This window comes from Triticum dicoccoides, chromosome 6B (assembly GCF_002162155.2).
Source record: "Triticum dicoccoides isolate Atlit2015 ecotype Zavitan chromosome 6B, WEW_v2.0, whole genome shotgun sequence".
Taxonomy (NCBI): Eukaryota; Viridiplantae; Streptophyta; class Magnoliopsida; order Poales; family Poaceae; genus Triticum; species Triticum dicoccoides.
Genome location: NC_041391.1, coordinates 107246906 through 107272291, shown reverse-complemented (window position 1 = coordinate 107272291; position 25386 = coordinate 107246906). Strand labels below are relative to the sequence as shown.

The window sequence follows — 25386 nt, the reverse complement described above, 5'->3', positions numbered from 1 at the left end:
ACCGCACGCGCGGTTCATCCAACCCTACACGGCGCTGTGCGCATGCAGCCGTGGCCCACCAACGCAGCTGGGCAGCGAACGAGCGAGTAGGAGAGTAGAATCACAGCCCAAGTCGACGCCGATAGACTGCCATGCGGGACCATCATGAAGCCAGGGCCACCAACGCAGCTGGGTACAGAGAGCATGGGTAGAAAAGCAGTGGCGCCCCTCACCCACCCACGTCGCGTCGCACTGGGGTACGCGCACGGCGCGCGACGTCCAGCCAATCGGCCTGCGCGGAAGAAACAGCGAACGACGGACGCGCGCGGGCAGCGCCCACTGCACGGCGGCCCCACAAACTCGCGGACCCAGCGATCATAGACTGCAATAACAAGCACATGAGAGGTGAGCTGGCCAATGGACTGTGTCGCGAAGTGGATGGCAGTGCGCATGGTGCGTATGCGGCCTTGTGCGCACCCGAGTTGAGTGCGTGCAGGCGCAGGTGGGCTGTACCTCCTGCCGAGCGTCGCTTGCGTTTGGATCGAGCCACGTATGGATGCGTTCGAGAGACGGTTCGGCTTGCGTGCTATCTGCTCCTTCTATATACAGCCGACGCTGTTGTCCTCTGTTCGTCCTTCCGCCTCGCTCCAGCTGTCGCCTCTCGTTCTCTGCTCCTCGTTTCGCCTCAACTCCACCCGCCGCTGCCGTTGCTTCCGTGGCTCGCCATCAATCACCATCGCCATCGCTTTGCTTGTTGCCTACTTGCCGCGTCGCCGTTGTACTTCCTCATGGCTCCTCTCGCTGCTGCTGTTGCGTTTGGTTAGGGTGAGTTCCTTCTTTCGTTCGGTTATTAATTTCCGCTGCTTCCGCTCTCCACTCAGCTGTTGATCTTTCTTCCTTCCGCTTTCTTTTCGTGTGTAGGGTGCATGTGGCTGCTTTGTCGTGCGTCCGTGCGGCTGTTTGTTCCTTCTTTTCCGAGGTGAGGTTCTGCCCGTTCCCGATCTTTCCTGTGTTGCTTGAGTCACTAGTGGTTGGGGCGCACCCTTGGTGCGCCGCCTGAGAGGAAGTTGGGGCGGTACCAGGTGGGATGCGCCCCTTCCACTTGTCTTTTTTATTCTTTGGGTTAGTCTTCTGGATACAAGCTTTGTTAGTGTTGCATATCGTATTTGCATGAGAGCAACAAGATAGTAATATGAAAATAGTCACAGGTGCAAGTTGCTGACTGGAGCAGTATAAACAGTGACAACATAGATGCCACTAAGATCAGTGATAACAAAAGACAATAGTAAATCAAAAGGAACTGATGGCAGGTTTCAAAAGTAGAGCATCATACGGGAGTGGATTGTCAGTGACAACATGGGCACATGTGCGGCAGAAAATCAAAAAAATACGTTGACAAAAGAACCAGAGGATGACAAAATGTTGGGCAATATCATACTCAGTGCAAAACCACTGGAGAATCAGGCTCCGAGCCGCTCATGGAGGCAAAGGATAACATGTCATCCTTGGAAGCCGCTGAGAAGTTGAGTGGTGCCGCCGTCATCCGCCGGTTCTCCTTGAAGTAATTGTTGTACCATCCAGAGTACGAGCGTGGTGTCAAAAGCTCGGGTGTGGGCATCGGAGTCATGAAACCAGCCTCGTTCCCATTTGGGTGATGGCCACTGGTCCTCCTGTTAAAACTGCTTATCTTCCTCGGAACAGACTTGGACCCAAATATCATCTCATTCTCTTTACGCAATAGATTGTACAGGTTCTTCTAGTCCTCTGTTAAGAGTCAGCGAACAAGACTGATGACTTCTGTTGTGAGTGTAGTGCCAGAGGATGTGGAATTCATATCCGGTATCGTCGCTTATCTTCCTCTTTCTGTACTCTCCTGAGTTTTTGCTCTTCCAAAATGGCAACCATGTGAACCTTCGCATGAAAATTCAATGCATCAGATCTAGTGTACTTGATTTCTGATAATCATGGTGAGCTAGCTCAGTGACTTACCACGTCATAAAGAAATGGTGTATTGCTTTCATCCTCCCAGGCAAATGTCTTGTCTATCAAGTTGTCAATCATAGCTGCACAAATGTAGCTTCTGATCATATTACATACCAAATGAGCGACTGAGTGACCAACCGAAGAAACGAAGATCACAGTGGATCTTTTTGACAAAATAGGAAGTAGATTGCGTTTATGAATGATGGAGCACAGTTATACGGAAATCACTACAGTGTCCAAATGAAGAAACAAAGACTCACTCACTTGGAATCTTTTGAACAAGTACCCCTACTTTCTCTGCATGCTTGAGGTTCAAATGGGCACCCCTGCCTGTACCTGTTATCATCCTGCAGTAGGGCATATGCAAACATTAAAGAGGACATTACCTAAATCATAGCTTGACAGCCAAATTGAATATCAGTACAAGCATGCCAACATAGAGAAGAAAAAGGGAGAAATCATATTAAACTGATGGACCATGTGCTAGCATATTTTCATTGAAAAAAACAGGATTGATTATACTCCTCAAGCCAAGTCTCTTCATCACAGGCCAATAGCCATTTGTCTACTCTCTTCATGATATCTTTCTTTGTTATGGATTCATCGTTTGCTTTTGCAATTTGTGCTTCAATGTTGGAAAGAAGTTCGCAAGGATCACTAGACCTGTAAGTGAGAAGGTTCTAGGACCGTTCAAGATATTCAGCAGGGGCATTTTTACAATTGTAGGTGCGAGAAAAAGAGATCAGCACGATAAATACCAGTCAATTAGAGAACAATCTTCTCTATGGCTCACTATATTATTTTCAGGCTAACGGCTACTGTACTCAAATTTCCTATTCCACGGCAAACATTTAAATTTCAACAACCAGAAGGAAGTCTAATAAACAACTAACATACTAAAAAGCAGACCGTATTTTTAGGATACCATGAAACACAAAATGTTCAAAGTAATACCAGATCATAATCCTGGATAATTCACCTTTTATTTCTTGGGTTTAACACAAAGTATATCCACGTAAGAGACAATTATTTGATAAGAAAATCCATTTGAAAAAATATAAAGTGCAGCTTGCATTTGACAAAAACCCAGGCATATTCCTACAAAATGACCAGCTTTAAGCATCGAAATGATAACTATATCATACATGACTCCTGACCACCAGACCATTTTTTAAACTGTATACCACATACTTTTGGACCAGATTTTCTTTTTACTATTGTCAAACAGAAATGAAAAACAATACCACATACTGCATTGCCTAAAAATATATGTGGGCTTCAATAATCATATAATTATACATATTTATCAGACTCGTAAGAAAATTAGCGCATCATGCTATTACAGTAAAAGAGGAGATGCACTTGTGTAGCGCCAAGAATAAAACATGGATTGTTCTAATATACCTAGCCGAGCCTTCTTCATCAGACATGTCTCATCCTTCATAATTTCATATCTGGCATCTCATCCTCACCTACATCTGAGGTCTCCAAGATCCCATAGTATCTTTAATCAAGTTATTTTGTGGTGGACAACAGAAATCTGAAGATTAGATTCAGAGCGAGAGACGCAAGCGATCTGTAGATGCATGGAGTGTTTGTAGTCATTACTTACTGCTACTTAAATATTGATTCAATGAGATCTAGACTCCCACACAGTCTCCCCAGGTTTGCTTCCAGTTTGTGGGAAAACGAACGAAATACGGTCCACGTTGGATGGCAAAGTGCGTCCGAACGCGTCGGCCTGGACGTTTTACGGCAAGACGTTGGAGACGCACTAATAAGTCGAAGGGATGCTTCTGTCCGTACTCATACTTCAAACGCAAAAGTAGCTAGTGTGTTGCATGCTTCTACTCTACCGGCTCCTTTGATTCGTAGAAATTTTATTTTAAAAAATTGTAGGATTTAGAACCTTAATTTGTTTTTCCTACGGTGGACATTTGATTCGCAGCATTGTAATCCTTAGAAAAAAATCATAGAATTAACTGAGAAGTAAAAAGAGAAAGGTCTGGAACATTTGTTATTAGCTCATGACTTCGGCAATGACTCCGGAGCCGACGGTCCTCCCTCCTTCCCTCAGCGCAAATCTTAGCCCTGCAAAGCACATGACAGTCAGATGAAGTTCTTCTCTGCTACTATAAAGCGATTCAGATGACAAACGTTTGAAGCAATGAACAGGCAACATCAACTCAAAGATTGCAGTTACGTTGTCACCAGGCATAACAATCTTCACGTCCGGAGGAAACTCAATTTTCCCACATATGTCAGCTGTCCTGAAGTAGAACTATGGGTTGTAATTTGAGAAGAAGGCAGTGTGGCGACCACCTTCATCCTTGGCAAGGACGTAAATTTCCACCTCAAACTTTTTGTAGGTCTTTACCACCAGGTTTGAACACCGCCTGAAATAGTAGGAAATGTCAGCAAGTGAAAACCAATATAAAAATGCAGTACTATTGGAAAAGGCGCCAGATAGAGATAGTGTCACAAATATGCAAGACCAAAATGAATCAAAAGTATGCAGCAGCAGATAAGAAATGAGAAGGGCAGTGTAAAACCACTGAAATAGAATGCACGAACTGAGATTTTGAACCTGTTAAGGTAAGCTGCTGTTAATCAACCATGTAAATTTTTAGCGAACCGAAGCTTTAGCCACTGAGATTCTGGTTTTTTGGTCTGTAATAAGGCGTGCAGTGAACTGTTTTACCCCCAGTTTAGGTTCAGAGTCTGTTTTAGCTTTCGTTGTTGTGGTACTCGTATGGCTTCTCTTTCTTCATTAAAAAATGGAGCCGGGGGGAGGCCCCTGATTTTCGAAAAAGCTTTAGCTACTTTATTTTTGGATGCAACTCTCTATTAGTGAATACCTGCAATAACAATAGAAATGCATTATAACCATTAGTTGATTGCTTCGTTGGGAATTTCCAACGAAAGATATGCTAATAGTGCAGAAGTTGAAACAGGCCAGATAAAAAATAATGTGCATTATGCCATATTCCTGTAGGCGCCTGAAGACCTAAAACCTATTAACATCTTGATATAAATTCATCACCCTAAAAGAGAGACAAAACATCTGACCATTTAAGGCATGTTTTAGGATCCACGCAAAAAACAGGCATGTTTTAGGAATGTAAGTACTTTCTGTCATATAAAAAAAAAGAGAAATACCATGACTTATTGACATTCATATTTGCAAATTCTTTTACTCCCAATGACAAACAAGATGTTAATAGGGACCAAACACCTAAACCTCAACTTCTCTGAATTATTTTTGTTCTTGAACAGAAAAAGGAATCCACTCTTTCAATTGTAGCGCAAGAATCAGTGATAAGAGAAAAATGGGTAAAAATCAAGTCAAACCTTGACAATCCCAGAAAGGCCGCTTTTATTCACGGATCTCCCGATGGAAAGATGCCTGCTGCAAACAAATCATTCAAATGAACTATTTTATTGCTATTACCTATCAGTATAAACAACTTCGGTGGCACAACAGACATACCATGAGATTGATTACTAACTCAACAGTCTTAACTCTTGAGTCCATTCAGGAAACTTTGCAAAGATGTGAAGACAGGAAGTGGTAATCAAGGAGAAGAGGACAAGAAACACAGGATCAACAACCCATTAGCTCATGGACATTTTATCAAACACAACATGCACAAGGTAGGGATGACTCAAATCACCTGAATAGCCAAGGGATCCGAGTAGTATCAGCAGGTGGGAACAGCCAAGCAGCGGCGACGCAGGCCATGGGACGGCAGGAGTGGGGAGCAGCAGATGGAGATGGAAGACGGCCATGTACCGGGGTGACCGCGCTTCTCCATGGGCTTGCCGTACCGGCGGCACGGAGAGACACCGCTCAATGCGTAGTCCGAAAGCCGCCGCCGCCATGGCCCTTCCTCTCCCGGCACCGCCGCTGCTGATCTGCTGAACTAACTCCTCCTCCTCCTCTTCCTCCTCCTCCCACCCCCTGGCCTTCTCGGCTTCTCCTCCCACGAACTCCTCACCCAAGGCGACGATGTTTGTGTGGGTGCGTAGGAGAGCGGAGCCGGCTCCTCTCCTGCTGGCGACGCCTGGGAGGTGGTTTTCCATGGTGAAGAGGAAGGGAGGACGGAGTCACGGCTGTGTTGACGAGGGAGAGATGAGGGGAGGTGTGAAAGGGGAAAGGAGGAGGTGAGCGACTGCCTTCGAGGGGAAGGAAGGAGGGCGTGACGACCGACATCACAGTAAATCGACACAGTACATCGCGTGTCGTTTCCTATCCTACGTGGACATGCCGAGAGAGCGTTCCTTGCGCGACCGTTAATGGGTTGTACTAGTGTCTGGGACACGCCCATGGCATGCCTCTTGGGGCGTATCTGTGCGCAATTGTATTGCTCGAGCACCTCATCATGTCCTATGCAACCATTTTCACACGTTTGCACACATTTGTCTTCTACTAATAGCCGACTAAGAGTTGTTAGCATGACGTTATGGATTCCTCATAGAAGATGGAAATTTACAGTGTTGAATGGAAGAAAATAGAAGATGGCATTCATTCTGTTCAAAAAGATATAGTAATAAATATAATTTACAGAATCACAGTTCTATATCCGATAAAAAGAAGCCTTGGTTGTTTTAAGGAGACATCAACACTATATAGCAAAACAATCCGAAGGAGGATAACAGTTCGTACTATAGCAGACCGTCCACTCTAAAAACACATAAATATAAGTTAGTACATATAAACTAATTAACACAACTTCCAACTGCTAGTCTTCCTTCAGATTGCATGGTGGTTCAAGTCCCAGCCTAGCGAGCTAGAGACTGTGTAAAGAAGTTGAACACCACGGCAAGACACCTAAATTTACAGATCTCACATATAAATAAGGCGCAGTGCATCCAGTCAACAACAAAGTTGTTGTTCTTGCAAGAACGGTTTGCCTAATTTTTAAGTTCCCGAAGTTTCTAGGTTTACCTAAAAGTAGGGGTGGGCATATAAACCGAAGACCGAAGTACCGAACCGTAAAAACCGAGACCGAGACCGAACTGACCGAAACCGAGAAGTTCGGTTGTTACTTCGGTCAAAGCTTGTGGAAAACCGAAGTAGTTTCGGTAAATTCGGTCATGACCCTCGGTCACCCGAAACAACCGAATATGTCGTACGTGCATGTGTATGCAGTCCAAAATCTGAGAAACAGCCCACCTAATTGCCTAACTCCATGGCCCTTGGCCCAATTTAGGCCCAAGATCTCACGTGATGGATAAGCACGCAACATCGAGTAACCAGCATCTATATCCATCCACTCGATCCCCCCATAAAATACTACGTATATCCACTCGATGCTTTAACCTAGCCGCCAGCGTTCCCCTTGAAAGAAAAAAACATAGCCGCCGTGCTATCTGCTACTCCGGCCAGCGGCGGCTGCGGACTCGCATGCTCTTTTCCCCGGCCAGCAGCGGCAGCCCAGCAGTGGCGTTATCCGTTCCCTGCTTCTTCCTCGTCCACCAGCGCTTCCGCTTGCACTGAATCTTCTTCATTTTACCATCATGTTGGGATTGTTTCTTGATTACTTTCGATGTGTTCACGTTCTCAAGAAATTGACTGCTACGCGCGATGCTCTTGCATCTGATTTGTTTCCTTTCTTGTTCGATTGGTGAGGGGCTGCTCAAATTTAGACGGAACTCTCCACAGATTCCTATTGTCGCGCTTTGTTGTAGCTTTGTTCGGTTGAACCGAGACCTGACCCGAAATACCGGTGGACCGAAATCATCGGTTACTGTTTTGCTAAGAAACCGATCGGTCAACAAAGTTAGAAAACCGAATTTTTTATTAACCGATAAAACTGAACCGAATGGTTCGGTCTAACCGAACGCCCAGCCCTACCTAAAAGTAACACCATACTGAAATCACTTGGAAATTAAGAGGTGGAGAAGGAGAGGAAGGAAGACGAGGAAGATCTTATTAATTGTATAGAGACGAAATGCATCAGACAATCTAAGTTGCAAATAAAAAAGTTAACACATTAACTAAAAATGCAGAGAAAGACATGTGTTTTCCCCAGCCTCACCCTTGTTGGGGTAAACAACAGGGAGAAAAGCAACAACTCACTTTCACACAAATCCATAATGTGTAGTATCTTTTATTACAACAGACATCAGTTGGAAGGAAAAGAAAAGGAAAAACGGTCAGACTTGCCAGTGGCGAAATTTGTACCCTAGACAAAGGATTGCTAATAACCTACTGGTGTTTGAAAACTGTCAGCGTCATCCTGTGTATCAGATATATACCCACTCTATCTAATTTTTTAGAAAATTCTCCTTGAATCTAGTCATATAGCAAAGATAAGAGGTCTAAAGACTTGCAGAACCAAAATACAGAGGCAGTACTGAACATCTACCCAACAATTAACATAAGCACTAATGACACACTGCCAACACTATGTGTAGGACATAAATTGATGCTTAGTTCCATAGTTGGAATTTATTACACCAATAGGTAGGTAGGTGCAGAACTCCGGCCTTAGATGGAGATGCTGCAAGGTACAGGGAATGAAGAGGATCTATTCTGATAACTTGTAGAATACCTCTGGAGAAGCCTTCTTGATAGTGTGCAACTTGATCTCCATATTCCTTGTCATGGAACCAAATAATTAACTACCACATGAGCATACTCTCGGATCAAGAAACATGTGGGAATCTAAAGCTAAATCATGGCAATTATCCTATGACATTTCAAAGAAGTTGAATAAAGCTTGCTGACACAACCAACAAGCATGCAAGTAAGAAGATATAACACATGTAACTTCACATGCATCAACAAGGTGTGGTTTAGAGATCTTAGTGGGCAGACAGTAACAATATCGCCCCCGCAAAAAAAAAGACAGTAACAATATCTGGTTCTTACTATATTAAGCAATAAAATACACAATATAAATATGTATTTGCACATATATTCAACAGTCTACCAGTCAAAAGTAACTTTCAGTACACTCTGCATCAGACAGATCGAAGTGAATTTGTTGATTCTCTGTCATGTATCTAAAAGATAGAACCATGAATGAGTTCGGCTTCGGACCTCTGCATTAATCGAGAACAGACAGCCAAACAAGCTTCGTTGGATATCACCATATATGTTGCCGCTGCAAATTCTTTAGTGAGTCCCAATAGTTTGGAGTAAGAAGCAGATGAGTAAGTAAGTCGCATTACTTTGTGTTTGTGAGCCGGCGACTACTACCTGCTGTAAAGAAATATAAGTGTTTAGATCACTACCTTAGTGATTTAAACGCTCTTATGACTTCACTGTATTTCCCACTCCCTACTTTCCGGACGACCTCGTAATCATCCTTCTCACTGAATGGGGAAGAATCATCAGTTGATACAACTGAGTACATAGCTAAAAGAACAAGATATTTATTGAGTTTCACTCCAAAATTCACCTACCAAAAAGGTTCGAAGACTTTTGTAAAAAAAAATTGAAATAGCGGCCAGGAGAGGATTCACGATCGTGATACCGACCGAGGGTCATATAACTATTGTTTACACGTTTGGAAGCATGTGTCCAATTGAGCATTTTGGCTGGTGCAACTCCATTCTGTTCTCCTCAGAGCAACCTCCCTACAGAGATATTAAATATTAAATGGTCTCCATCAATACTAATTTCCAGGTGTTTAGTCTTTTAGAATACAATTCTCTGGATGCACCCCCAATCAGCATAATTCTAGATATTATTCCACTAACAAGCACAACAGCTCAAACAACAAATATTGGAAGACAATCCAAAATAGCAAAACACTCGTCAATAATATTCAACAATAGCTCCAGTCGGATAACAAAGGATAATATGATCACAACCCGATGACCAAGGGTTTAAAATCTTTTGACAACATACGTTCCTGAATTTCTGTGAATATCCAACAATGGCAAATATTGACAAAGGATTGCTAATAACCTAATGGTGTTTGAAAACTCTCAGCATCATCCTGCAACTTGCTGGATCAGATATACACCCTCTCTATCTATTTTTTCAGAAAATTCTCCTATAATCTAGTTATAGCAAAGATAAGAGGTCTAAAGACTTGCAGAACCAAAATTCAGAGGCAGTACTGAACGAATATGAATGAACCAACAGCAACTCCAGTACAAACTTCAGATCTAAAGAGTACCTTAAATTGAACCCGCTGGGCACTGGAATTATAAAACACAGATGCCAAACGTTTTACAGAAAAGAAAATAGTGGGCGGAATCCTTCCGGGTTAGGGCCGACGATTAGGCTGTGTGGCGAGCGGTCTCGAGGGGAGGGGAGGCGGGATAGCATGCAACTTATGAGTTGATTAGTCTCTGGTCTATGTTTTGTGAAGTTTGATCTATGGACTGAACAAGTGCAATAGGTTTTAAAATTTTCTTGAATCATTAGTTCGAAACTATTTCAAAAGAGAGTTTAAAGAAATGAGGTTAAGAGAGTAGACTAAAAAAAGAGGTTTAATTGAAGCATTAGACAAAAAATGATGTTTTGAGCCCAGGTTGTACCACAGCAAGAAAATGCATGTTGTGCCTCAAGCCGTCAACCCTTCAAACTTTTCAAATACCAGTTAAACTCACTATATCAAGATCATTTTTCAGATATCAGTTAAACCCACTAAATCTCAGCACTGCTAAAAGAAAAAGTGAAGAACTCATTGAAGGTCTAAAAATGCTTTCACCAGAAGGAGTAGGACCGTGCAGCACAAACAGTATTCAAGGAGAGTGTGACCATCACAACACTGAATCTTCTCTGTCAACTCTACACATCAGAGATTCACGACAACATGGTTTACTGGTAGTGGAAATGTAAATTTAATATATATACTTTGGAATGCACCAGAATTCAGCAACTGATCCCTTACTGAAGGCATCATGCCATCGACACCATCAAATGAATCAACACCAGGGTATAAACATGCAGATGAATCCATCTGACAGAAAAGGAGACGGCAGTAAGACATGGACGGGTTTCGATTACTAACTCGCGGCGGGAGAGCTCGGCCTTCCAAACGGCCTCCCTCTCGGCGACCTCGCGTTTGCGCTCCTGATGTAGCTGGCATCTCCCGCTCCTTCATGATGCAATCCTGGATGTGCGCGTCCAGCGCCTTCTGCAGCTCCTTCACGAACCTGTCCATCAACGCTTTGATCCGCACCCGTATGCTCCCGGACCAAAACCAAGAAGATCTGGGGAGATGAGGCTGGACGAGGTGGAGCTCGCGGCCGGAGATGAAGAGGGCACGAGCGCAGGTGAGGGCGGCGGCGGCCACCGTGGACGAGGACGGAGTGAGGAGTCGGAGAGGCGGCGCGTAGCGCTGGCGCCGGGCTTGCCGCCGATTCACCTCGCACCGCAACATCTCATTGACCCGGACGCCCCCTCTCCACCAGCCGCCGCCATCATGTTCCTGTCCTCTCGATGGAGGAGCGGGCGCCGGGGGAGCTGGGAGCCTGGGATGTGCGGACGGCGGCGGCGGCGGCAGCGGCGACAACCCTAGGTCCGCCCGGAGAAGAGGAAACGAGGAAAGAAGAGGGGAGGTTGCTTCGTGAGGAAGGGAACGCACCCGACCAGTCACTCCTCTTTTCTTTTTATCTTTCTAGCGATACAAAGCAATTAGTTTCTTTTTCTTTGTCGTACCTGTGAGACGTGGCACGCGCGAGCGGTCGCTCTTTGCGCGACTCTTAAAGGGTTTAACTAGTGACTGGGGCGTGCCATGGGCGCGCTGCCTGAACGAACCCTCTGCGGTGCCAGGGTTGCAAGCGCCCCTTCGGCTGCTTTTTCTCTACTTGCTGCCACACATGCATGTATAACCGAGAACCTTGTTACTCCCTCCGTCCGGGTTTATTGGGCCCGTGAGCAAAAGTATCCCGTCCGGTTTTATTAGACCTGCTTTGAAAATCACAGACCTTTTCTCCTCAAATTAACTGCTGATTCCTGATTAAGAGAGGCTAAACTCTGGAATCTGCGCCACGCATGCATCCATCCCCGTGCGTGAGCATGCATGCATTAGCGTCATTGGCAGGGACTGCTGGGAAAGTCGCTGCATGCATGCGCCAGCAATAATTAACGTGCAAAAACGAAGCATCAACTATCTACTGCAGGGTTAATGCCTAAAATAACGCATCCATTTACTGGTTACCTTGGTTCTGCCAATCTTGTCTTTGGGCCTAATAAACCCAGAAGGAGGGAGTAATCAGTTACTTTGAAACTGGCCAAATCCATTAGAGTAGTAATCCTCCTTGGAGCTGAAAGCGGCTTAAATTTGGAGAAGTAACAATCGGCTGTGTAGCACATATGCTAGTTCAAAAGGAAGGGGACGCAGCTTTGATCAAGGCATACATGCCGCACATACCATCCAAATGCAGAGGCACAGTTCCTCACAGGGTAAGGCAGAGTTAACGGCTCCGACAGGCTTAAGGGCATCTCCAGCCGGCCCCCCAGGAAGCCTCCCCAAGGCATTTTTTGGACGCCGGTAGTAAAAAACGGTCCCAGTCACGCCTTCACGGGCTCGTTTTTCGCCGGTATTAGCAAAAACTACGGCCGGCGCTGGCAAGAGAAACCCACAAAGCTGGGGGTCAGCTGGGACGCCGGCGCTACTTTTGCATGCGAAAGCCCCACACGTCGGCCTCTGTCTCCACATCTCTCTCTCCCCCGTCGCTTTCTCCGCCCCCACCTCCCCTCTCCCCGTCCACTCTTCTCTCTCTCCGCAGCTCCCGCCCGGCCGCTCCCGTCGCCTCCGCGCCCGGCCGCAGCTCCCGCCCGCAGCACAGCGTCGCCTCCGTGGCCAGGCGTGGTCTGAGGCCGCGCGGGCGTCGTCGGGGTGGTGCTGCCGAACCGGGAGGTGGCCGCGTCGCTCGCCGGGCACCCGGTGCTCCCCGCCCCGCACTTCGCCGGCGTTCGCCGCTTCCCCGAACCACGGCCTAGTCTCCGGCCGCCGCGCCGCCTCCCCGAACCATGGCCTAGTCTCCGGCCGTCGCTCTGCCTCCTGGGCTCCATCCTCATGGCATAGGCGGGGCCGGACGACGCTCGTCGAGGTGCTCCGCTCGGGCGCCGTGCCGGTGCTCGTCGAGGTGCTCCGCTCGGGCGGCTCGGCGCCGGAGGCGCGCGAGCACGCGACCGGCGCGGTGCCTGGCTGCTCCTCGCGCGGCGTTGTGTGACCTCTCCGGCGCGGCGGGGCTATGCGCGGGGCGGAGCAGCGCGCGAGCGGGAACGGCCGGATCGGTGCGGCGCGGCAGAGCGGGGCGGAGCCGCGCTCGAGGGCGGACGCACGGAGAAGAGCAGACGCGAAGCTCGCCGCGCCCCGCGCCCGCCTATGCGTGGCGGAGCTCGCCCGCGCCCATGGCCGGGGCGGAGCTCGCGCCCGCCTCTGCGTGGCCGCCTGGCCGGGGCGGCGTCGAACGCGACGGCGGGGCAGCGGACTTGGGCACGCCATGCCACCTCCACCTCCATGGCCGAGCAGAGAAGAGACAGATGAGGGGGTGAGGGAGACAACGAGTGGAAACTTTTTGACACCCAGGCAAAAATTCTCGCCGGCAGCCCCCCAGGAGGCGAGAAAAATGCCTCCGAGGCAAACGGCTGGAGATGCCCTAAGAAGCACACACTACATTGAGTGTATATATGTGTATATGTATAAGTGGCAGTGGCGGTCGCCAACGGCCTGTCTAGAGGCGATGAAACTGCAGCTTCTCAAAATAGAGAAGACATTAGTGATGACCCGACGAACCACTCCAAGATGAGCTTGGCGACGAATGGGTCGTCAGCGAGGAGGTGCTGACTGAGCGTCTGAGCCCTTGGAAGTGCAGCAACCAGCAAAGCAGTGGAGAGCAAGCCTACATCTCATCGCCTTGGCGAGATTGGGCAGCAGGCTCTCAAGCTTTCTCCTGTCCTGCGCAACAACGTTCCTCACCAAGAAAGAGTTGATAACCTTGTAATGTTATTAATTGGAAAAAAGAGCTAACGTAAAATTTTTTAAGAATGATGCATTCCAAATAGAAAGAAGCATGCACAATAGAACCAGCTGAAGCTCGGCGACAACGTGATGTGAACAACAGGAATTGAAGTGGAGTGTTGTGTCCCCTCCCCGCATCATATTCTCCCAACGCATCACATAGCAAGACTGAATACATATCAGTATTTGGAAGGAAAGCTGCAAATGACAAAGAACAAAAAATGTTCGCTTCTTCAGCTACCTATGAATCAAACTTTGCTCCTAAGATGCACAACCTATACAAACACTAATTTTGTAAGCTACAAACCATTGTGCCTTGAAGCACAATCAACATGCAGGACCTACCTCCTAATTCATAGATGAATTATTAGTAAGTACAACAGTATATTCCTTGCATTTACACTTTATAAAAAAATGAAACAAAGTGTAGTGAGAAACTAATCTAATAGACAATCTGAATGTTATATAAGCTCTGCTGAAGAATGGGGATCTGCCTGGCACATTTATTCATCGAAATCAAATAGACTATTGTGTTCACCACAATACTGAATACATATCAGTATTTGGAAGGAAAGCTGCAAATGACAAAGAACAAAAAATGTTCGCTTCTTCAGCTACCTATGAATCAAACTTTGCTCCTAAGATGCACAACCTATACAAACACTAATTTTGTAAGCTACAAACCATTGTGCCTTGAAGCACAATCAACATGCAGGACCTACCTCCTAATTCATAGATGAATTATTAGTAAGTACAACAGTATATTCCTTGCATTTACACTTTATAAAAAAATGAAACAAAGTGTAGTGAGAAACTAATCTAATAGACAATCTGAATGTTATATAAGCTCTGCTGAAGAATGGGGATCTGCCTGGCACATTTATTCATCGAAATCAAATAGACTATTGTGTTCACCACAATACTGTAAAAGGGCAACCGCAGGGTCCAGGGAAGGGTCCGACCACTTTGGGTCTATAGTACGCAGCCTTTCCCTACATTTCTGTAAGAGGTTGTTTCCAGGACTTGAACCCATGACCTCATGGTCACAAGGCAGCAGCTTTACCACTGCGCCAAGGCTCCCCTTCATACAATACTGTAATGATTAAAATTTATAAATCCATAACAGCAGCAGCTGAGGTGGATCTTTGAAATTTATACTATAGGACCATCACTTAAAATGAAAGTTCATCCTATTGCATCCAGGGAATTACTGGAACTCCTATGTTAGCTGGTTCCTGATGAATACCAAAGTGAACATCCATAGATAGCAATAATAGCCATGTATAGGCAATAGTTTAGGAGTTCAAAAGATAGAGCATATCTACACCCATATTCACACTTTTGGCAATGGATCTTTGAATTTACCCCAAGAAAACGGAACTGAATTATGAGTGATTCAGATAAGCAATTTTTTTGTGAACTCCTACTTCTGGATTGAGGAGACTACAAGTTGTACAACGAACAGACTGAACAAGATGCATATATACCGGCAAGGAGGGCGAGGCAGAGATTGAGTCCGGCTGTGGATACGACCAAGTTTCTGGCGAGGCCGTTGGCGGACTTGAAGTAGCAGGTGGCGGCGACGGAGCGCGGCTGCACGTACCAGAGGCTCTGCATCTAAAAAGTAGCCAACAAAGGTACAAGTCATTAAATCAATGAAAATCAAGAAACATATGGAAGCAAAGAAACAAATGTCACTTCGAGGGGGTGGCACTTACATTGCTCAATTGGATGAGGACTAACTTCAGACATGGAGATTCTAAAGTTCAGGGCCAAAACTGGAAATCAAGAACTCCTTTAAAACCTGATCACATCACTTCAAGCTTAGATTTCTATTTGTAGTCTTGCTTATCCTTGTATTTTTTTAATACCAGACCTTGTTTTATTTGTAAGGCCCTTTCTTCCACCAATTGGTGGGCATACAGACACTATGTAGTTATTTCTAAAAATTATAAAATATAACAGTGGGAGTCTCTCCTGCTGTTTTGACTGCTAAAAGAAGTCATTAAATCAATGAACTAACACCCCTCCTAAAATAACAAAATAATTTAATTGCAAATAGATAATTGGAAAATACTACTTCTACTTGAGTTCAGCTTATAGTATATCCAAAGATAGAAGTGGCATGCTATAACAAAAACTTCTGGAAAACTGAAAGTTCACACAAACAGACAAACAAACAAACACATAATGTAAAATGAGCAGATCAGTACATCATGGCAGATAGTGGGCTCAGAGGCAAGAACTTTGATGAGAAGCCTGTAAAAGTTATGGCAATGATGATAAAAATGAGAGAATAGGTTAATCAATACCTCGTATGGTGTATGTGTGACTGAAGATGTGTGTCGACAACCATCAAAAGAAGGAAGGTTACCACTGCGTAACTTATACCAGAGTAATGCCAAGCAGGTCACGACAGCGACACCTAGAACATATAAGAAGCAGATCACTATTGTGAAATAAAGACCACTAAGATATAGCAGCATGATGATGTTGCTTGTCTCCACTGGCTCTGGACCAGATACTTGCAGCATAAAAATAGTCAGAAATGATGGCATAAGAAGGTTACCCAGCAATAGAAAAGCAAACTAAGTGTAGCCGATTGTATCCTTATTGTTAACCAAGTTTACCAGGAATTTCTCAACCATCATTAAAGTTTGAATGAGAAAACATGAAGGCATAAAACACAAGAAATTTTGCCTGATAACTAAATCGGTAACCATGTAAGCATACAAAGAAACAATGTTGATCAAACCAAAAGCAACTCACAATTTATACATGTTCCTATAAATTAGAACATCGGGTCATAATGCATTTGCTTTGTGCATTTCCATTAACGGTCATGCCATAAGTGTGCAACGCGCACACACAATCACAAAAATTTGTCTAGAAAGTGAAATAGACATATTTTGTGTTTCTATTAGAAACTAAAACACATGTCACGTGCCTTTTAATTATTTTAAATTGATGAGAAAGCACAATGTCCAGTACAGTATTGCATCTCTGAAAATTAATGGTACTCAACGTCCTGCTGACAGTGTAGATGGAAGATGAATCAATTGGAAGGGCTTGGAGTACTACAACAACTTATAGATGAACTAATACGGCATGGTAAAGATCAATTTCTCTACCTGAACCTAGCCTTTGCTCGATCTTGATTAACCATCACTAACTGACACATGCGCTGCAGGCATACAACCTCATGTCGCCATCGACCATTTTGATCTCCCTCAGTCAGCCCCAGATTCATGTAACTGCAAAATCAAGGTTCAGAATCTTTTGGACACTCTTCGTTCTTCATTTGAATGTAGGGTGGTATATGTTCAGAGACAACTATACCATGTACGCTGCTTCAAAAGCTTTGGAGATAGTGTGAACCACTTGGTCGCCAGTGACTTTGCTGAGGTAGTGGCGATGACCAGCAGCCAAATACACAGCAACATGAGCCATAACTTCAAATAGAAAGCGGAAAAAACAAATCAGTATGAACAACCATGCATATGGAAAGGAAAGAGACCAAATACATACGCACCACTGTTTATCATCAGCACATCACAGTTTTTCAATGTAACCAGCGAGGTTTGTTAAGAGAAGCCAAGCGCGTGAGGCTCTTGGGAGGGACAAACAACAGAAAAGGGAAATAACCTTGGATACGGTGATGTCGGTGCTCTGGCCGGAGCACCGGAGCAGCGGTCGATCCAGATGCCGGAGCTGACGAGCTTGATCTGGATGTCGTCGACGTCGTGGCTGCGGCCGGCCTGGAGTCGAAGAAGGCCTTCGTCTGCGCCACCATGATGCCAAACCGCGTCAGAAACACGAACGGGATGCCGGCTTGCTCGCCGTGATGACGGGGTGGTCCTCACGCCCTGGCGCCAATCTATTTTGGCTCCCCGCCTCGTGCTCCTCATGGATCTTCAATCGTCTTCCTTCCTCCTCATAGCCCTACTTGAGGCCGCCAGCGCTACCGCAAATCAGTCAGCCGCCGTTCTCGCACAGAAATGAGGGAGAGCGGATGAGTGGAGCGGCGCGGCGAGAGCGAGGAGGATAAGGGGAGATTGCCTGCGGCGGTTGTGGAGGAAAAGCAGTGGAGGCGAATTTACCCAGGTCGTTTTTCACCCCACAGGACAGCTTACGCCACTGACGGCAGGCCCGCTAAGGGCATGTACAATGGTGGCATATGGATACATATGTCCCATGACAAAAAGTAATTTGAAGCACCTACATTAATTTTTTCTCTCCAATGTAAGCTATCATTAGTGGGCCTCATTAAAAAATAAAAAATAAAGACTCTAGTACACATGCATCTATACTTTCCGCTCCAACCTTTTCAGCTTTTGTCACTGGACCACGTTTTTTCTCTTCAAGCACCCGCCTCCTGAAGAGGATCCCGCTTCCCTATTCGAACCTACTTTACGTCATATCCGATCCTACATGGCATGCGAGGCATCACCTTGAGGCTATGCATTGTACATGCCCTAATAAACCTGAGACCACTTGCAGACCACTCGCCCGTCGCTTCCTCTGTCACAAAGACAGGCGCTTACCTGGACACAATCCACCGCTCCCATTGGCCAAGGCAAACAGTACACGTGCTGCCAACGTGGACGACGTGAGGATGCACCATTGGTGCGACTGTTAATGGGTTTAATGAGTGCGTGTGTGCCATGGATCTATTGTTTGCTGCTTCTAACTTTCTAAGAGCCGATGGGATTTGGTTTATCCTCTTTTGTGTTCTACTGATGCGTGTCCATGGATGTTCGTGTGTCGATTTTTGGTTCGTGCCTGTGTGACTCCATTCATGCTCATGAACTGTTTGATCTTATGTCCCTTCACTGTGAGACGTTAAATGTTCTTCTTATTTCAGAAATCGCACTAATCGGTTCGTCGTCAGATTTGCCTTGCTGTTTCATGTGCTCAAAGGATCATCTTTCTCTTCAGGTTCGATTTTCAACGCTTTTCCTTGCCGCTTCAGTTTATTGTGCTTTTTCTTGTATGAGATTTGAAGCAAGTTCATCCTTCTTCTTCTTCTTAGATATTCTGATGAGAATTGTTGTGTACAAACATAAATTTGATATCAATTCTGCTGTGTTATACACTTTAAAACGAGATCAACCTAAGTGAACTTGTTTGTGCCGTTTGAAATTCAGTTATGTGCAAAGAAACAACAAATACCAGTTTACTGTGACTTTTCTTGTATGAGATTTCAAGCCAGATTGTTCAGTTCGTTCTTCTTTTTGTTCCTGCAGATTCTGAGAGAGAATGTTATGTGTCGCTGTATAAAGATGAATTTGAAATAAATTGAGCTGTGATGTATGCTTTAATAGGAAATGAACTTAACTGAACTTGTTGCTGACGGTTAAAATTCAGTTATCTACAGAGAAACAACAAATACCAGTGTACTGTAGATTTTCTTGTATAACGCTCCAAGCACGGTTCGGATGGTTCTTATTTCTCTTCTTAGAAATTTTGAGCAAGATTGTTATATGTCTGCCCGCATAAAGGTGTCTTGTTTTTTGAATTTTTTGACAATATGATCATGCGTTCTGAAATTTTGACAGAAAGCTTGTCTTTATGGGATTGCATTCTGAATTTTTTACAGAATCAACATGTGTATAGACTGGTGTTGACTGAGCTGCATTAGAGAAAGTGAGAACTATTGCCCATTGCAAACATGGTGTTCTGTTGAGTGAAATGTAAATTTAAGGTTACCTGACTATGTTTGCCTATTGGGCATAATTTAGATGTACTTAGAATTGCACACACTGACCTGGGTGGTCGGTTTTGCAAGATATTTTATTTATTATAATTTGGAATAGCCAAAATCATAGGGAAACTAAAATTGTTATATAGTTTTTTTTTTCAAACTTGTGTAGTCTGAAGCTTGTAGGACCTTCCTACATGATTAAGAATTAGCATAGCATTGTTGGTTCGTTTTGTGGATACTCTGTTATGATATGAATGTATAAATAGAAGATTTTAGGTGTACTTGGAAAATTGCATAGACTGACTATGCTATATGCAAGTCAGTCTACTGTAGAGCAGGCGCATTTAGTTTATTGCAAAAGCATGGAGAATTTTTAATTGTTATGCACTCCCTGCGTAAACAAATATAAAAGAAGGTGGATTTCCAATCAATTCTACTGTGATGTGCACTTTCAAACAAGAACTGAGCTTGTTTGTGCCATTTAAAATACAATTATCTGCAAAGAAACAACAAATAAGTTCCCCGTTTTAGAAGTGCTACAGCAGATCATGAATCGATTGCGTTCCGAATGTGCTAAATGCACATTAAGATTCACTTTCGCTTACTGTATCAGATACATGAATATCTTCGTCATCAATACATCCATTATATATTAATCTATCTTACTATTTCTTTTCTATTTTGCCTTCCTGATTGTACTGTGCTCTAACCATTTTGCCTTACATAGAGTACTAACTGATTTACATTTTGCCTTCCCGGTTGATGACATATATACTTACCTGTGCATATAATTGTCATCACTCTTTTTCATGATTCTCGATGTCGCAGAAAATAATAAAGAGCAAATAATTTGATCATAATATGTACCCTGAAAGCCACTCTTCTTCATGACTATATCATTGTCATTGGATATTATATAAAGATTAAGACTTTTGTTCTTAGAGATTTTCAGCAAGAGCAAATAATCTGATAATAATATGTACCCTAAAAGCCTTGTCATCAGATATTTTATACAGGTTAAGACTGGATATCGAGGTCATTCTATAAAATTTTGAATTTCATCTTGAAGGACAATTTGCAATATCATGTTTGCTACGTCCATAATACTCTTACTGTTGTACTAGGTATTGAATAATGAACTAACTGATACTGAATGTAATGTAGAATCTTACTTATCATAGTTACACTGTGAGCTTAGATCATTGTTGCTGAATATGGTATGTGCTTCTCATAAGTTGCTTGGTTTTAATCACTTACGTTACAATATCTTTTCTCAGGATTTGGCGTGATCAGTTGATAATCAAGTTTACCTTGTTATTTGATCTGCTGGGCATATCGACTCTGCAGTAAGGTACGGTTGCCACTCGTTTTATCTGGGTTGAGTTACTTGTATTTCGATTGTGTGTGCTTACTCGCACTTATTTTTCTTCCATCGGATGTGATATTTATACGCATACAAAAACAGGGAACATGAATTCCATTGATCCTGATTTCGATCGTGCTGCTGCAGGTAGTCGAACTGTTTCTCGACACCGTAAGAGAGTGGCAGCACGCCTTGCACTGTTCCAAAGTGCGCTACGGTTTGACATGATCATAGGTTATTCTTGTCCTTAGGGTATTACGTTCTCTGCGATGTGAACTTATGTCCAAATCACTTGTTTAGGCGCCTTGAATTCTGTACCCGGATCATCATCCTCTGGTGCTAATGGTGCATTTATGGGTACGGATCATCAACATTCTAATTCAAGACTATTATGGTAGTGCCCTTTTAACATATATTACGCCATAGGAGGTGGTTTCTTCCCGGTTGTCTCAGATACATACAGCCAGTTAAGGCGCCGTCAGCGAATGCAAAAGAGAAAAATGCGTATCTGGCGTCGATCAGGTCTGCCCTGCTTGTGTCGCCTTGTGATCAACTGTAAAAAGAACACCTAGGTCATTATCAAACTATGCTAAATTAGTTATTTCGTTTGTTTGAAGGTTACCCCTACCAGATTACATCTACCACACGCTCTCTGTTTTCTTCTGATTACACAGAGTTTTTAAAAGGTATTTTTGTAGTCAAGGTCATATAGCTTAGACACTTTCTGTAAACATCTAATGCATTCTCTCTACAGCATCGTATAAAAAGAGGACATATCTGGGAGCGCCTGAGTACACATGCCAGTTCTGTGGCGCTGTGTTTTGGTTCCGCGAGAGATGTAAAAAAGAAACGTGTGTGCCTGAGCGCCGTATCATATATAATCTATGATGCAAGGGCGGTAAAGTGTCAATGCCTGCTTTCAAAAACCCACCACCTTTTCTGTCAGAACTACTTAGGTTTGATGGTGATTCACGTTCTAAGCAATTCTTGGATAAAATCAGACAATACAATTCCCTTTTTGCTTTCACCTCCATGGGAGCAGATATTGATAGACATATTAACGAAGGTGGTGGTCCATATGTATTTAAAATTTATGGTCAGGTATATCACCGTATTGGATCACTTCTGCCAAATAGAGGTGCAACTCCAAAATTTGTCGAGCTGTATATTCATGACACACAAAATGAGGTCTCAAATCGAATTAATGCCGTGATGAACGAAGATAGTGAAAAAGATAGTGGTATTGACAGAGACGTAGCTGATGGTTTGATGAAGATGCTTGATGAGTTTAATCCTCTTGTACAAACATTTAGAATGGCTAGAGATCGACTTCAAAACCAAGGCAAGGAAACAATTGCTATTAGAATAGTTGGTGCGGAAAAAAATGACTCAGTGCAATATAACCTCCCTGCGTGCAATGAACTTGCTGGACTAATTATTGGTGATTTTGGTGTGGAAAATTATAAACGCGATGTTATTGTTGATAGTATGGAAAAAGGACTACACCATGTGTCTAGCCTCCATCCTGCTTTCATGCCGTTGCAGTACCCTTTATTATTCCCGTATGGTCGACGAGGATTTCAGCTCGGCATACCTCACAGAGACATAGACTTATCACACTCTATAGATATCACAAGTGACCTCCCAGTTCCTGAGGGTAGAAGTCGTGTGTCGATGGCAGAGTATTACTGCTACTGCTGTCCACTAGTAGAAAAGGGGTCAATGGTCTAGGCCGGTCCAGCCCATTAGTCCCGGTTCAATCCAGAACCGGGACCAATGGGGGCATCGGACCCGGTTCGTGAGCCCCGGGGGCCGGCCGGGCCACGTGGGCCATTGGTCCCGGTTCGTCTGGACCTATTGGTCCTGGTTGGTGGGACGAACCGGGACCAATGGGCCTCGCTTCTGGCCCAACACCATTGGTCCCGGTTGGTGGCTTGAACCGGGACCAATGGGCTGACCATTAGTCCCGGTTTGAGCCGTCAACCGGGACTAAAGGGTTGGTCCCCGTTGCGACCAGAGTTTAGTCCCACCTCGCCAACCGAAGGGGAATCGGACCTGTTTATAAGCCCCTCCCTCTCTACCTTATTGAGCTCCTCTGAAAATGAAAATAGATGCCCTTATATAGGGAATTTAGCATAAATTCATACGGATTTCTCTTGAAATTCGTTATGAATTTAAGTTGAATTTCCTCTATAAGCGCATCTCTGCTCATTTCTGAGTAGTTTTTTATATAGTTTTTTTTTCTTTTTTTGCTATATTTATTTTTTTCTTTTTATTTCTGAGTTGTAATAAGCCATTAAAAATAAGCATATATGCTCCTTTTTTAGTACATTTAATCACAACTATTTTTTGCTTCTATTCATTTCTGAGTAGTTTTTTATATAGTCTTTTTTCTTTTTCTGCTATATTTATTTTTTTTCTTTTTATTTCTGAGTTGTAATGAGCCATTAAAAATAAGCATATATGCTCCTTTTTTAGTACAGTTAATCACAACTATTTTTTGCTTCTATTCATTTCTGAGTAGTTTTCTATATTTTTTTTCTTTTCTGTTATATTTATTCTTTTGTTTTTTATTTCTGAGTTAATCAAAATTATTTTTTCTTCTATTTATTTCTGAGTGGTTTTTTATATATTTTTTTTCTGCTACATTTATTTTTTTTTCTTTTTATTTCTGAGTTGTAATAAGTCATTAAAAATAAAAAAGAGGCGCAATGTTCGTTAATTTGCTTCAAGCCTTTCGGAATAGTGTCAACTGCACTGCACATAGCTCTGTGCAGTCTACCGTATTCCTCAAGGCTTGAAGCTAACCAACGTGCAGGAGCATTGAGCCTCTTCGTCATCGTCTCTGCACTCAGGGCTTATAAACAGCTGCGAGTGCCTCTCGCTTGGCGAGGTGGGACTAAAAAAATAGCTGCAGGAAGAATCAACAAAAAATAGCTGCAGAAAATAAAAAAGTAGTTACACGGGTCCATTGGTACCGGTTCATGGCACCAACCGGTACCAATGCCGCTCTTTGGTCCTGGTTGGTTGGACCAACCGGGACGAATGCTCATCTTTAGTCCCGCGCAAACAGCTGAACACGTCACGGTCGCCACTGATACACCTCAGCGCCATGCTGCCAAGAACCACCAGCCGACACAGCTTGAAGCCCTTGGTGGATCTGTCATGCGTAGCACCTCCGACCAGGCATGACCAAGCATAGCACCTGTCGGCCAGGCATGACTTGACAGCTCCACCGAAGCTCCGTGCAAGACAAAGCCGCTCCACCTCCTTCCTCTGACTTCCAGCGCTGCTCCACAAAACAATGCTCCCAAGAGAGAAACAACATCGCAGTGCCGCCATCGTTCGGTCTGGAACACCAGATCCTAGGGTTTCCCCGGAGCAATACGAGTGGGTCAACGGTAGTCACATGACGATGCCTTCATCATGGTAACGACATGGAACGCCGCCATCGCTCGCCGTCAGCTCGGTTTTCACCGGCAACTCGCAGCTGGTGCCAGATGACGGATCCCGAGATTCGAACACCCAGCCTCAGGCCGACCACTCTGACGGAAGAGATGACCACCATCGCCGGCTGCAACGGTCAGAACAGATCTGATCTATGCTATTTTTTTAGTAAAGTTAATCAAAATTATTTTCTGTTCTATTTATTTCTGAGTGATTTTTATGTAGTTTTTTTTCTTTTCTGCTACATTTTTTTTTATTTTTGAGTTGTAATAAGTCATTAAAAATAAAAAAGAGGCGCAATGCTCGTTAATTTGCTTCAAGCCTTTTGGAATAGTGTCAACTGCACTGCACATAGCTCTGTGCAGTCTACCGTATTCCGCAAGGCTTGAAGCTAACCAACGTGCAGGAGCATTGAGCTTCTTCGTCATCGTATCTGCACTCAGGGCTTATAAACAACTGCGAGTGCCTCTCGCTTGGCGAGGTGAGACTAAAAAAACAGCTGCAGGAAGAATCAACAAAAAAAATAGCTGCAGAAAATAAAAAAGAAGTTACACGGGTCCATTGGTACCGGTTCATGGCACCAACCGGTACCAATGCCGCTCTTTGGTCCTGGTTGGTCGCTCCAACCGGGATGAATGCCCCCACTTTAGTCCCGGTTGGAGCCACCAACCTGGACCAAAGGTCTTCGTTTCCCGCCCTTTGGGCTGCTGAAAAGAGGCCTTTGGTCCCGGTTGGGGGCACCAACCGGGACTAAAGGGGGCATTAGTCCCGGTTGGAGCCACCAACCGGGACCAATGCTCTTGCTATATATACTGGACTTAGCAGTTTTCGTCAAATCCCATCTCTTTCTCGCCCCTGCCCCGAGCCTCTGCTCCTCATCGTCGTCGCCGCCGAGCCCGCCCCCATCGCCGCCCGCGTCCCGCGCTGCCCCGTCATCGCCGCCCGCGTCCCGCGCCGCCGCACCCCGACGTCGT

At 44.5% G+C, this 25386-nt stretch overlaps 2 protein-coding genes and 2 long non-coding RNA genes across 18 annotated transcripts in view; 1 reads left to right on the top strand and 3 right to left on the bottom strand.

The window, feature by feature from the left end:
* The first annotated feature begins 531 nt into the window (after positions 1–531).
* LOC119320859 overlaps positions 532–25386 on the top strand; it is a 31091-nt gene continuing 6236 nt past the window's right edge. The window contains exons 1-3 of the mRNA XM_037594781.1: positions 532–804; positions 901–958; positions 18763–18836. Of these exons, the coding sequence (XP_037450678.1) occupies positions 532–804; positions 901–958; positions 18763–18836 (405 nt within the window). The remainder of the gene's footprint in view (positions 805–900; positions 959–18762; positions 18837–25386) is intronic.
* LOC119322476 lies at positions 1213–6125 on the bottom strand. 11 transcript variants are annotated; one of them, XR_005155646.1, is made up of 7 exons: positions 5453–6125; positions 5314–5371; positions 4550–4820; positions 4166–4358; positions 2227–4053; positions 1969–2042; positions 1213–1890 (listed from the first exon to the last, which is right to left on the bottom strand). It is a non-coding gene; the product is annotated as an uncharacterized LOC119322476 (long non-coding RNA). The 11 variants fall into 11 exon arrangements; XR_005155643.1 differs by having other exon boundaries at positions 5314–5368; XR_005155641.1 differs by lacking the exon at positions 4550–4820 and having other exon boundaries at positions 2227–2309; positions 3367–4053; positions 5314–5368.
* LOC119322474 lies at positions 7999–11488 on the bottom strand. Of its 2 annotated transcripts, XR_005155634.1 has the most exons (3): positions 10938–11488; positions 9376–9549; positions 7999–9285 (listed from the first exon to the last, which is right to left on the bottom strand). XR_005155634.1 is itself a non-coding variant. In XM_037595964.1 (2 exons), exons 1-2 carry the CDS (start codon positions 11307–11309, stop codon positions 9472–9474), a joined length of 450 nt encoding a protein of 149 aa, XP_037451861.1. In that variant the 5' UTR covers positions 11310–11488; the 3' UTR covers positions 9330–9471. The 2 variants fall into 2 exon arrangements, 1 of the variants encoding a protein (XP_037451861.1); XM_037595964.1 differs by lacking the exon at positions 7999–9285 and having other exon boundaries at positions 9330–9549.
* On the bottom strand, positions 13459–17946 carry LOC119322475. 4 transcript variants are annotated; one of them, XR_005155637.1, is made up of 6 exons: positions 17544–17946; positions 17238–17350; positions 17030–17152; positions 16211–16323; positions 15386–15676; positions 13459–14096 (listed from the first exon to the last, which is right to left on the bottom strand). It is a non-coding gene; the product is annotated as an uncharacterized LOC119322475 (long non-coding RNA). The 4 variants fall into 4 exon arrangements; XR_005155636.1 differs by lacking the exon at positions 13459–14096 and having other exon boundaries at positions 15023–15515; positions 15617–15676; XR_005155638.1 differs by lacking the exon at positions 13459–14096 and having other exon boundaries at positions 15021–15702.

What these genes read in the sequence shown, in the direction of transcription:
- LOC119322474 (XM_037595964.1), bottom strand. Translation starts at nt 11,309, where the DNA reads ATGTTGCGGTGCGAGGTGAATCGGCGGCAAGCCCGGCGCCAGCGCTAC. An exon ending in GCCGAGCTCTCCCGCCGCGA is followed by an intron (nt 9,550 to 10,937) that starts GTTAGTAATCGA and finishes ATATCTCTGTAG; the next exon opens with GGAGGTTGCTCTGAGGAGAA.